This window comes from Ruditapes philippinarum, unplaced genomic scaffold, assembly GCF_026571515.1.
Source record: "Ruditapes philippinarum isolate M1 unplaced genomic scaffold, ASM2657151v2 ctg3689_1_1_1_1, whole genome shotgun sequence".
NCBI classification, from domain to species: domain Eukaryota; kingdom Metazoa; phylum Mollusca; class Bivalvia; order Venerida; family Veneridae; genus Ruditapes; species Ruditapes philippinarum.
Window position 1 is genome coordinate 103344 of NW_026861147.1, and position 14841 is coordinate 118184.

General features: G+C 29.7%; 1 protein-coding gene across 1 annotated transcript in view; it reads left to right on the plus strand.

Annotated features, from left to right (window-relative positions):
• Positions 1-696: 696 nt before the first annotated feature.
• Positions 697-14841, plus strand: part of LOC132714689 (interferon-induced very large GTPase 1-like) — a 34342-nt gene continuing 20197 nt past the window's right edge. Inside the window, exon 1 of the mRNA XM_060697599.1 lies at positions 697-1082. Coding sequence (XP_060553582.1) covers positions 697-1082 — 386 coding nt within the window. The remainder of the gene's footprint in view (positions 1083-14841) is intronic.

Sequence of the window (14841 nt, forward strand, 5' to 3'; positions counted from 1 at the left end):
TAGTCCTGAAAGTATACAAGAATGTTTGTCAGCATATGTAGTAATGCACCTTTTTTTTTTTTTTTTTTTTTTTTTTTTTTTTTTTTGTTAATTTATTCAGTATTTGTAGAGTGTTTGTCATTGCCTTAGTATATGATAATTGGTTTTGAACTTTTGTTACCTGCAGTTTAAAACAATTGACCTAGAGTCAGTTGATTGAAAAAAAAACAGTGGGTGGAATATGGAGGCATACGTGTCCGTCCTCTATACACATTTGTAGTTAATTATTGAAAGGTATTAAAAAGTAATTATAGCTTATAGCTTATGCAAATTTTGTTGTTTACATAAATCTTGCCATAAATCAGTTTTTCAAGAAGGGAATCATAAATATTTATGTAACGTCAAGCATGTATTATGTTTCTTGAGTGGTATTATTTGTTTTGTCTTCAAAATTTATTTACTTTCTTTACGTTTGGTACTGTGTTTAAGGGCTCAAAAATAAACGATTAATCATCGATTCGGTAATATTTTGCAGATTCAACTAAAAGTGAAGGTGATTTATTTTATCAACTACTGCAAAGGCTGGAATTGACAGAAAAATTCCCTGGCAAAATTTCTTTGCGGGATGTAATAGCAATTGATACAAACGAATCAAATGGGCTGCAAAATGACAAAGTAACCTTACCTCGTATTCCTTGGTTAGTTCTGAAGCGCTTGATGTGTGTTCATAGCGAATCTAGAGATATAAGAGTATCAGAGAGCGACGAAAATGATTTTGCTGTTAAACATAATATATCTTGCTGTCCGGAAATACCACAGGAAAATCAGGACATCAGCCCATTAGATATATTCACTGTTGTTTTTCAATGCTGTGATCCAGTGTTGAAGCAGGTGATTGTTCAAAGATTGTATCTTTGTAAACTTGCCGTACCTTTCTTATATCGGCATTGGGAAGCAACTGAAACACAGTATCAAGCACTCTCTGTTTGGCCGTTGAGGTCATTAATTATAGACAATGTGCAAAGGAATGTAAATGAATATGATATACTAGGTAGCGAAAGTGACGCCCTTGAACTGCTGTCAAAAGTATTAGCATTTGGAAGGTTAGGTCGCCCTCGCTATTCAAAATCAAAACTGATGAATAGTCTTCTTTTAAGTGATGGTTGTAAAACGTTTTTTAATGTTGACTGTCCCTCTGGAATGACACCAAGACAGGTTAGTAATGGGCAGGTGGAAATGTTTTGGTTACCTACCATCGGTGACAAAAAAGACAAATTTCAGGATACCATAACATTTTTAAACTTGAGGGGTGATCTAGGTCAACACTTTCATAAAGACATTATATCTTTCATTGGAAAGTTTGTAGATTCGATAGTAATCGTTGTTGACTTAGAATATTTTTTCAATCAAAGTAAAGTAGTCAGAAACGTTCTTCGACAGTTTTCCTCTGTTATTCTAATAATTGCAGACCCTTTAGATAAGAGTGCTTTTAATTCAGTTACTAAATTTGAAAAGGACATGACTCAAAACTCAGACTTTAAGTTAAACAGCCTCCGGAATAAGTTTGCAAATCCGGAATTTTCGCAAACTCAACTACCCTTTTTAACCTAGTTTCAATACAAAAACTTAAATCAAACAGTTATTTGGATGAAAGTAGACGATTATTGACCGATTACACAAAGATAGCGCAATAATTAAACGCTGTGTGAGCGTTCAAAGTATGACCTCCCATGGGGTTTTTCAATTCTCCCACGGGTTTTTACGTATCCCACTGGGAATTTAGTGGGGTTGAAACCCCATTTCTTAAAGTGGGAGAATAAAACCGTGGGAAAAAAAATATTTTTTTTTTCTAAATATTTTTACAAGTGTTGAATATATAATACTTATAATAAACTTATAAGTATTCGAGGAATATATTTAAAGAATTTTGCAATTCTCCCATTGGCTGAACTAACCCATTTAGTAAATGGGAGAAATCTCCCAAAATTAAAATGGTGCGAAAACCTCCCAAAGTTAAAATGGGAGAAATCTCCCATGATGGCTAACTTGGAGAAATACCCCATTAGAGCGTGATGGGAGAATAACATTATGGGGGAATTCATCATTATCTTTTTTTTGTTTTACTTATTTGATCGGAAGTTTAACAGTAAAAGTTTTTCTACATGTTAATATTCGGTTCCGACCTTTTTAAAATGAAATAGGTCCGGTCCAATTAGTTATTTATTTACTCAATTAATTAATTATTAATTTATTTATTAGTTGATTAATCAATTCTAAATAAATAAATAAATTCATTCATTCATTCAATTAATTATAAATATATAAATAAATAGAAAAATAAATGATTAAATTGACATATTGATAAATCAATATATTAATAAACTAATAAATTAATACACTTATTAATTAATTAAATAAAGAAATCAATAAATAAATTAATTAATAAATTAATAGATTGATAAATTGATGAATTAATAAATAAATACATTATTTTTTAAATTAATTGATTAAATAAATAAATTTATTAATTGGTTTATGAATTAATGTTACAAATGTGCAATTAGTCTAATATTGAATTAAAATATATCTGAAATATTATGATTTCGCTTGGATTATTACATTAAGTTTCATAAACATTAATAGCGACTGTTTTTTTTAATCATATAAATATATAAATGTATATTTCTTTCCATTAATTTATAGTATTTGTTCTGTGTAGTTAGTTATTATTTATAGTAGGATATAATTTTATGATTAGTATGATATTTTCGTGTTATTATAAATGTTTTACTAGTCTCTTATAATTCAATGATTGAATGGCCATGTACTTTTCTGTGTTTTATGTTTGCTTATGAATTTTATTTGTGTATGTGCATGAACGAGACTTAAATAAATAAATATCATTATACATTGTAGAAATACTCAAAAAATTGTTTTAACAGTATGACAGTAAATCTAATTAACTAATTCTAAATAAATAAATTCATTCATTCATTCATTCATTCATTCATTCATTCATTCATTCATTCATTCATTCATTCATTCATTCATTTATTTATTTATTCATTCATTCATTCATTCATTCATTCATTCATTCATTCATTCATTCATTCATTCAATCAATCAATTAATTATAAATATAAAAAATAAATAGAAAAATAAATAATTAAATAAAGAAATCAATAAATAAATTAATAGATTGATAAATTTATGAATTAATATATAAATATTTTTTTTGATAAATTGATTAAATAAATAAATTAATTAATTGTATGACAGTCAACTGTACATTAAATTCGGGCGGTGTGTGGTCAGCGCAGTTCTAATTAGCAATGAGATCAATTATCTTTTATTACCCTTTATGATGGGGCTTTTTCTTAACAGCAGAATTATAAGAGAGACACACACAAAAAAAAGAAGAAAAAAAGAAAAAAACACGGTTAAAAAGAATAATAAAAAAATTAAAAAGAAGAAAAAATGGATGTTGATCATTTGAAAATGAATAGTTCATATATAATAATGTAAGTTAACAAATAATATAATATATTATACATGTACGCCGTAAATTGCATAGTTTGTAACAGAAATAAGACCGTTTAGGATGTTTTTCGTCTGCTTCATTGATCACTTTTTTTCTTTGTTTACAATCCAGTTGAATAATTGAATGGCTATTTGTGCTAAAAACGGCGTATTTGAAAATCGTGTAGGCACGTTCATTTAGAGCACTTAAATAACAAAGGCATTTTTGTTTACATAAATATAACTTGAACAACACTTCAAATGAAACAAAACGGCATATATTTTGATGTATAAGCGAGGAAAAGAAATACAGATAAGTATAACTGACATAAAGGTTTACAAAGTAATATCCCACGTCATCAATTAGAATGGCAAAAGAAATTACCGATTATTTATTTATTTATTTATTTATTTATTTATTTATTTATTTATCTATTTATTTATTTAATTATTTATTAATTTATTTATTTATTTATTTACCTATTTATTTATTTATCAATTAGTTTATTTATTAATTCTAAATAAATAAATAAATAAATAAATAAAAAAAGAAAGAAATAAATTCATTCATTCATTCATTCATTCATTCATTCATTCATTCATTCATTCATTCATTCATTCATTCATTCATTCATTCATTCATTCATTCATTCATTCATTCATTCATTCAATTAATTATAAATATATCAATAGATAGAAAATAAATAATTGAATTAATATATTGATAAATCAATAAATTGATAATCTAATCAATTGATTAACTTATAAATTAATTAAATAAATAAATTTATAAATCAATTAATAAATACATAAAACAATAAGTTAATAAATTGATTAAATAAATAAAGTAATTAATTAATTTATAAATTAATAATTTTATTCATTCATTAAAGTAACCAATGTCCAATTAGTCTGATATTGATTTAGAATAGATCTGAAATATTATGATTTCGATTGGATGATTACCGTAAGTTTCATTAACAGTATGACAGTCACCTGTACATTAAATTTGGGCGGGGTGTGGTCAGTGCAGTTCTAATTACCAATGAAAACAAAGGAATTATCTTTTGGATAATAACTTGATTGGATAGCAACAAAAATGACTGCCAGGTCTGATTGCCCCCCTAAAAGAATGTTGACACCACTTGAACGTGTGAAAAACATAACCATCGAAGGTCATAAATTACGTATAATATTACACATCCTTTGATTCCCAGAGATCAATTAAGTTTTATTACCATTCATGATGGGGCTTTTTCATAATAGCATAGACACACACACAAAACACACAGAAAAAACACGGTTTAAAGGAATGATAAAAAATAAAGAAATAAGAAAATGAGGATGTTTGTCATTTGAAAATGAATAGTTCATATATAATAATGTAAAATTACAAATTATATATACATGTACGCCGTAAATTGCATAGTTTGTAACAGAAATAAGACCGTTTAGGATGTTTTTTGTCCGTTGCATTGATCTCTTTCTTTCTTTGTTTACAATCCAGTTGAATGAATGAATGGTTATTTGTGCTAAAAACGGCGTATTTGAAAATTGTGTAGGCACGTTCATTAAGAGCACTTAAATATATCAAAAGCATTTTTGTTTGGATATGTATAACTTGTACAACACGCCAAATGAAACAAAACAGCATATATTTTGATGTATTAGCGAGGAAAAGAAATACAGATAAGTATTACTGACGTGAAGGTTAAAAAAATTAGGTAGGGATTTTCCTACGTCATCAATTAAATGGCGGCAGATATTGCCGATTATTTATTTATTTATTTATTTATTTATTTATTTATTTATTTATTTATTTATTTATTTATTTATTTATTTATCAATAAGTTAATTAATTAATTCTATATGAATGAACGAACGAACGAACGAACGAATAAGTAAATAAATAAAAAAATCAAAAAAATCATTCATTTAATTATAAATATATAAATAGACAGATAATAAATAATTAAATGAATAAATTAATAACTCAATGAATAAATAAACTAATAAATAATTAGTAAATGAATAATTCAATTCAATTCAATATTTTATTTGGCATTAAACTACATATAGCATATAGCCATTATTACATAATATAGGTAAAGTGTAAGACATTTTACAATAAATTGTTCATAAAACAGTACAAAATGTTTTCAGAGAAGTTATTTACAATATACCTTCATGAGATTTAGCAATTAACAATATGAGATATATACTTAACATTGAAATAAATTGTTATTGTTATCTATATGTATATATATATATATATATATATATATATATATATATATATATGTATACAAATACAGTCATACAATATGTTTTCAGATATGTTATTTACGGTATGTCTTTATTTAGATCTAACAATATAAAAGTTAATCAGAATTTCTTATTTTAAGTGAAAAATATAAATATCTTGACAAATTATTAAGTTCTTTTTCATTTTTAGATGACATTAAAGTTTCAATTTTTTATTAAATAAATAAATTAATAAATAAATCAAAAATTTAGTCAATTGATAAATTAATAAATTAATAAATTTATTTAAAGGAGAGGACTACTATGAACTATTGTAGCTCTCGGTCCAATTCCTTTCTGCTTAAATTGTAAATTATTTACATGTATATATTATCTGAATAAAAATATGTTTAAACCAAATTAATAAATTGATTAGATAAATAAATAAATTAATTAATTTATAAATTCATAAATTAATTCATTCGTTAATGTAACAAATGACCAATTAGTCTGATACTGAATTAGAATGGATCTGAAATATTATGATTTCGATTGGTCGATTACCTTAAGTTTCAATACCAGTATAACAGTCACCTGTACATTAAATGTGGGTGGGGTGTGGTCAGTGAAGTTCTAATTACCAATGAAAACAAAGGAATTATCTTTCGGATAATAACTTGATTGGATAGCAACATAAATGACTGGCAGGTCTGATTGTCCCCTAAAAGAATGTTGACACCACTTGAACGTGTGAAAAACATAACCATCGAAGGTCATAAATTACGTATTACATCCTTTTGTTCACAGAGATCAATTAAGTTTTATTACCATTCATGATGGGGCTTTTTCATAACAGCATTATTATATCAAAAACACACACACACACAGAAAAAAAGAAGAAAAAACACCGTTTAAAAGAATGATAAAAAAATGAGGATGTTGATCATTTGAAAATAAAAAGTTCATATATAATAATGTAAGTTATAATAATTGGTACATGTACGCCGTAAATTACATAGTTTGTAACAGAAATTAGAGCGTTTAGGATGTTTTCTCGTCTGATTCATTGATCTCTTTCTTTCTTTGTAATAAATAATTGAATGGCTATTTGTGTAAAAAGCGGCGTATTTGAAAATCGTGAAGGCACGTTCATTGAGAGCACTTAAATAACAAATCATTTTTTACATAAATTTAACTTGTACAACACGCCAAAAGAAACAAAACAGCATATATTTTAATGTATAAGCGAGGAAAAGAAATACACATAACTAAACTGACATGAAGGTTAACAAAATAAGGTAGTGATTTTCTTATGTCATCAATTAATATGGCGGCAGAAACTACCGATTACTTATTTTTTTATTATTTATTCATTCATTCATTCATTCATTCATTCATTCATTCATTCATTCATTCATTCATTCATTCATTCATTCATTCATTCATTCATTCATTCATTCATTCATTCATTCATTCATTCATTCATTCATTCATTCATTCATTCATTCATTCATTCATTCATTCATTCATTCATTGAAGAAATTTCGGCTATAAACTGATATTAATCAGCATCTTTTTAATTGGTCAGATGTCACTGGGTCATAAAATGTTGTTAGAGTATGTTACCGCAACTTGTGACCCTCTCTGGTGCGATATTTGTGTATTATGCAATTATTTAGCGTGAAACGTAGGGGTCCGAGAGAGAACAGCCGATTTATGACACTTCGTTTGATGCGGGTCGGACTAACTTTGAAGCGGCATAACTTTTTTAATAATCAAGCAATTAACATGCGGTTTAAAGCACGTGAAAGGAAATTCATTTACGGAGGGAACCTTGTCAGGGATTTTTGTTTGCTCAATCAGCGACTTAATTATCTTTAATTACGTAATATGTATGGTGAAAAAAGTCGCATATTTTGTTTGACGTTACGTAATATTTTTTTGAGAAAAGATATAAAAAATTTGAGACACCGTTCCCCAGATAATATAAGTATGGTTATTTTCCAAAAGTTTGATGACAAAAAAATAAAAAATGACTTTGATATGACGATTTAAAATTTTAGGATTTTTATTCAAAATCAATCATTTACAAAGGCATTTTTTCAAATATGTTATTTTTTATGATGATCAACGACATTTAATGCACAAAGATTAAATGAATAACAATTATTACTTAAATAACTTGGTTTAAATGACATTTATGTGAGTACCACGGAAAGTGTCTGTTGTCACCTTAACATAAAATTGTAAACATACAATTTATAGTCAAATCATATTCTGTATAGTGTAAAGTGTTACAAGTTACAATTAGCCGAGAAGTATTGTTAACCAGTATCAACAAATGTTATGATATGATATATGTAACAGAGTTTGCATAAGAAATACTTATACATGTAAGAAACAAATGTACTTAAACAAAGAAGAAAAAATATTAATTTGTTAACGTTGCCAAGAAGTATTGTTGACAAATATAAACAAAGGTTACGACATGATTGCATAAAAATACTTATGCATGTACACAGTAGAACGAGATTTGTTCACGTGCCGAGAATTATTGGTGACAGGTATAAACATAAATACACTTAAATAATTTATGTAAGAAGCTAAGTAGAAAGATATTTGTTAACGTTATATCATATCGATATCCACAAATCAAACGAGAATAGAATAGAACTAAAATATTATGATTTCGATTGAATGATTACCTTAATGACAGTCACCTGTACATTAAATTTTGGCGGGGTGTGGTCAGTGCAGTTCTAATTACCAATGAAAACAAAGGAATTATCTTTTGGATAATAACTTGATTGGATTGCAACATAAATGACTGGCAGGTCAAAATGTTTAACAAGGCATTTATACAAATTTAGATCAGACTACAATTACTAAACAATATCAACATATCTATTATATATTATTTAGTTATATGCATGCATATTTTGCCTTAGAAACATTTTTTTTTTAAATTATTAAGAAAGTGCAAACTTGAATTTTACAACATTTAAATATTGCTTGAACAGAATGTAAGATATTTATTACTAGGAGAAAGTAGCTATAAATGTGTTCTAATTTGTCATAAAAGTTGTAAAATAAATAAAGAAGTATTTTAACTTCCATACAAAGTACTAATTTACTATACATGATGGGGCTTTTTCATAACAGCAAAACTATACATGCTATATAAACACACACAAGAAATAAATAAAAGGAAAAAATAAAATCACTGAATGATAAAAAATAAAGAAAGAAGAAACTGAGGATGTTGGTCATTTGACAATGAATAGTTCATATATAATAATGTAATTTTACAAATTATATATACATGTACGCCGTACATCGCTTAGTATGTAACAGAAAGCGTTTAGGATGTTTTTTGTCTGTTTTATTGATTTCTTTCTTTCTTTTTTACAAACCAGTTGAATAATTGAATGGCTATTTGTGTAAAAAACGGCGTGTTTGAAATTACACATCGCGTTACGGAAAACCCGACTTTCCAAAACCTGTTTTTTAGTTCATCAAAGGACTTCTTTAAACACTTTTTTGTTGTGTGTCATTGTAATCTACGTACGTACAATCTATTTAAAACAGAAAAAACATGGCAATTCTTTACCTCAGACCTTTAATCCGTTCCTAGGGGGCGGGCAGTAACTTGCACTTTCCAGTACCGTACGTAAACAGACTCAATAATTTGCTATTTTCAGGCGTATGGATTCCATTTGCTTCCGGCATTTTGATCAGATTTGTAGTGCTTACGGTACCATTTTCTATCAAATCACTAAACTTTTATCATCGAATTCCGTACAAAGTTCTCAAAGGACCATACACTTTTTTGACTTGCATTATGATCAAAAATACTTGTCAATGTGCTATAATTTTCTAATTGTATATAAATTGTGAGATTTTGGGGATGTGTGTTTGATTGTTGGGTTTTACGTCGCACAAACCAAGTAAAGGTTACATGGCGGTTTTCCATCTTTTCTGGTGCATTCCGAGCATTATTTCAGGCCTATGCAGGCAACTGCTTACCTATTCCCTCTCCACGGGAAGGGAGCTCTTAGTAAGTTCTAACATCAAAGTTACAAAAATCATATATTTATTTGTTCTCCCCGAAACCCAAAACTCGACGCCTTCTACAATAAAACACGGGTATTTATGTGCATAGACAATCCCATAACAGGTTATGTCACTATTCTATACTTTATCTTTTAAAAAGCGTCTTAAACGATATGAAACCGTTCCATTTCAAATAATGAGCGTCTACTGAACTATAATACCGATAATGAACGTAAATCGAACATTTTAATAAAAAGCTATTATAAATGTTTGTGCTTATCGACAAATGTTTACATTTCATTTTAATTTACCAAAACTTAAAATAAATGTAGCTAAATTTATAAATATAAAAACCTTTGACCTGATATTTATATATTTATTCATAACACCCCCACCCCTCCAAAAAAAGTGAAGTGTAGATGACGATCATTTATCTAAGGGGAGTAACTATGCATGGTCATTTATTTACAATACGCCATTTCTGTAACCTTATCTCGTACAATAGTATTTAAATGGACGATAAAAGTTTCATAAAACCATCTGACAGAGCTAAGAATTCAGGGTACCTTGCGTTATTTGAGCCGCGTCACGACAAAACCAACATAATGGGTTTGCGACCAGCATGGATCCAGACCAGCCTGCGCATCCGCGCAGACTGATCAGGATCCATGCTGTTCGCTATCAGTTTCTCTACTTGTTATAGTTTGTAAGCGAACGACATGGATCCTGATCAGACTGCGCGGATGCGCAGGCTGATCTGGATCCATGCTGATCGCAAACCCTTTATGTTGGTTTTGTCGTGACGCGGCTCAAATAACGCAAGGTAGTAGTAATTAAACTATACTATAGTGTTAAAAAGAGTCGTCTGCTAACTACCGACATGAAATGGAGAAGGTGAGATATTATTACTTTCTTTCATTAAAAGGCATAACGATATCGCTTTCAAATATAGCCGATATTGTAGGAAAATATGTATTTTGGCTGATACATCGAAGCGCACATAAAACTTTCAACGGCGAAGACTGCGCAAATAAAAGTATTTTCAGTCTTTATTTTGATTAGATATGCACAAAGCATTACGCAGTAATAATTATTATGTAAATTAAGGAATAATAAAAGTTGAAACGCATGCCAAAGATACGTTACCAATGGCGGTGAAATATTCTGAATATATGCCTTTTTGTGCGATATGGATTTTTTGTATCATAGTTTGGAGATCTTTCTGTTGAAAATGTGTCAGGGTTAAATCGTATACATATACATGCACAGTGCGTTAACTGGAGTGCGGGTATTAGTTACCCGCACTCCAGAGCATGCCCATTGATTGGCTCATTTTTGCTGGGGTTTACATATTGTGACGGCAGAGAAAGGGAAAGCGACAGAAATGTCATATCCAGATGTTCGTTCATTGGTTCATTTTTGCCGGGGTTTCATATTGTGATACAGGGTTTGACTATGATACAAAAGAGAAAGAACACCAAAACACTCGGCAATCTGATTTATACTCGGGGGCTACGCCCCCTCGTACAAATCAGATAGCCTCGTGTTTCGATGCTCTTTCTATTACTTGTATCATAGTTTGGAGACCTTTCTGTTGAAAATGTGTCAGGGTTAAATCGTTTACATATACATGCACAGTGCGTTAACTGGAGTGCGGGTATTAGTTACCCGCACTCCAGAGCATGCCCATTGATTGGCTCATTTTTGCTGGGGTTTACATATTGTGACGGCAGAGAAAGGGAAAGCGACAGAAATATCATATTCAGATGTTCGTTCATTGGTCCATTTTTGCCGGGGTTTCATATTGTGACAACAGGGAATGTGTTTTTATGTTTGACTATGATACAAAAGAGAAAGAACACCAAAACACTCGGCAATCTGATTAATACTCGGGGGCTACGCCCCCTCGTACAAATCAGATAGCCTCGTTTTTCGGTGCTCTTTCTATTACTTGTACCGATAAAGTCCTGCAAATTACAAATTAGCAAAGAATAAATGAATGACATTCGAGGTACAATGCATCGGAATTTTGTAACTTATTGTCTGATTTTTACTATCTAATATTACGTGATATCGAAACTGCTCTCGGTGTAGCTAAAGTAACATGATGCTCATGTTTTCATTACCAAGATTAGCTGTATGGACTGCATAATTCAAACGATTTATGTTTTTTATTTGTTTGAGTCGTCAGACCAAACAAGTAATGGTAGGGAAATTTCAGACTCTAATGCTGTTAATTGCATTAGACAGACAGACTGTTACATGACAGACTGATTAATTTTCAAGCAAAATAATTCCCGAATGGTCAAAGATTTCTAAAATTGTTTTATTCTTTATAGATATACATGCTTAAAGTAAGCGCCATGATTATTTACACAAGTGTTAAACAACAGTTAGCGTCGTTACAAAAATTCAATGAACGCAGCCCCACCCGGCCCAGCAGATACAAACCCTAACTTAGAATAATATGGTTTCCTTCAGGCCATTAACATAAAAAATCACCGTGGCCGAGGGGTTTGTGCGCTCGCTTCGGAAGCGAGAGGTCTTGAGTTCAAATCTCAGTTAAGGCAACTTTTTTTTTTCAAATTGTTTAAGTCAAATAAACATTGAATTGAATATCAGTGTTGCAATTAGTCTTATAGCCAATTTACTACAATTAAAACGCTGGAAAGCATCGGTGGCACTATACAAAAAACAACTTTTTTTATAATCTCACAAGCTGCACCTCTCTGACATTCTGAGATCCAAACAAATTCAGCGCATTCTGTGCTTTGATTATACTAATTGTGACTGATTTGAAAATGTTTAGGATAAGATATAAATCTGCCGAAATATAACAAGACTGCCCCACGCTTTTTATAAATTGGGCGATACGGGTAAATTCCAAATTATATTTTCAGGATTTTCTTAATTGGAATTGCAGTATTTGAACACAACAGTTATTGAGAAATACATAGGTAATAGATAAAGTTTATCTTTATACATTAGTTGATATTAATCGTTTTTTTCGACAATTATTTTATCGACAATGTTTTTCGCATTTTCTTCCTATTTTTTTGTGACCTTTAAAATCAATAGATATGTATTAAATATATATCATATCTCATCACTGCATGTTATCGGCAACAATTATATTTCATTGCTATGATATCTAAGCGCACTTATAAAAGACTCTTTTCACAACGTAATATTGCGTAACAACCTTATGATGTGCCGCACCGGGATAAGGACAGATCGTGGGGCTCTTTAACTTAAATTTAAGTTGTGCGTTCATTCTACATCTTTAACATGTTTATTGTTTATCTGTTTTTTTCTGTATTGTTGTGCTTTATTAATAATCTAACCTTTTAATGTTAATCTCTCCAGGTTAAAAAAAATTTTCAGCATTATTCAAATATTCTTTATCTAATATCAGCCAGGATAATCCCACAATTGAAATTAAAATTCACTGCTGAATAATTTTGAAAATGATATAAACACATAATATTTTATTCCGTCGTTGCCTCATTGTCGTTAAACATACTAAACAAAGCAATTACATGGAAATGACTTGGCCGAGCAAAATTAAAATAACATAAAATAAAACTCACTCATTCGAGGGGGCTATTACTTAATTTTTACTTGCACATATTATTTCGATTTTCTACTTTAAGAGTTCTTAAAAAGGTTCCTGAGCTCGCTTTAAAATTGCTCTTTTTAGTATCTAATCGTATTAAAACATACATTTTTAATAAAAACTTATTTTTCCTAAAATTCGAATAAAAAATTTCACGGAAATTGCTTTAGTATTACCGTTACAAAACCCGGTATCGCACAATGACTAGACTTGCTATCCGTTTAGCACGGTGCGACCTCAAAACCCGGAAGTGACGTATAATTATCCCCTAAGTGTACAACTGAAAGTAGTGACTTCACAATATACACACGTACAATTCGGTTACTGAAAAATACGAATTATGGTAACTGGGCTAAGTCTTTGATTACGGTTGGCATGATAATTTTGTCGGGTTCAGACCATACAATGTACGAACCTGAACGACAATTGAAAAATTTCGAGAGCACGATTCAATGATTTGAGAATTCGGAAAGGGAAGGGAATATAGAACTTTGTTTCGCCGTAAGAAAATGGGCCCGAATCAGAGAGCGGGATTGGGAATGTTAAATGGTAGATTTTATTTATATAAAATAATTTGGACTTATTTTCTTTTTTTGCCGCGGATTAAATTTCACAAGATAAATGGCTGTACTTTTTGTAATCTTTGTTTTACGTTGAATACTGAAAATAAAAAGTCATACAAAGATTAATTTTTCGGCCATAATAAATGTTGTAAAAAAACACGTCTGTAAGTCCAAATGGCCCAAGGGAAAAAACTTTGAAAAGAAAGGGTTTTAGCTGGTATGGGGTTTTTTACGGGAGTGCACTTTTTTAAGATGATTTTTTACCTCGGAGGTTCCGATCAGTAAGATTAATTTTATTTTTTTTTTTGGGGTAAAAAAATTTTTTTTTAAATGTTTTCCCCTCCTTTTTGTTGTTTAGTAAAGTTTGGAAAAATAAATTTTCATGGACTTTCCCAATAATTTAACTAAATTGAAAAAAATTTTTTAAAACATATAATATGGCCCTTAATTATTTTTCCCGGTTTGTTAAAGTATGTTTTTTGTCAACAACATAATCTTTTTCAGTAATAATACAACTTTAAATACATTCAGTGAATTAGTTAATTTGCCTTCACAAAAATTTCCCTTTCTTCACAAAAAAAATTTAAAAAATATGGGGGAAGGTAAATGATTATGATATGTGGTCGAAGGACTTTTGTCAGTCATAGTTTATGGGACAGATCATTTTACCTTTTCCAATTCAAAATTTCTTTACAAAACATATACACCCTGGTTTTTTTCAGGTGTGAATGCGAAACCTGCAGCGCCATGCCAACCGGGGTTTGAGAGGTAAATGCTAAGCATGGAGTTTTGGATGAGCTTTCTGGGAAAAAGCTTGACGGTTTTTGCGTATAACCCAAACATCCATGATTTGTGGGGAACTGTTTT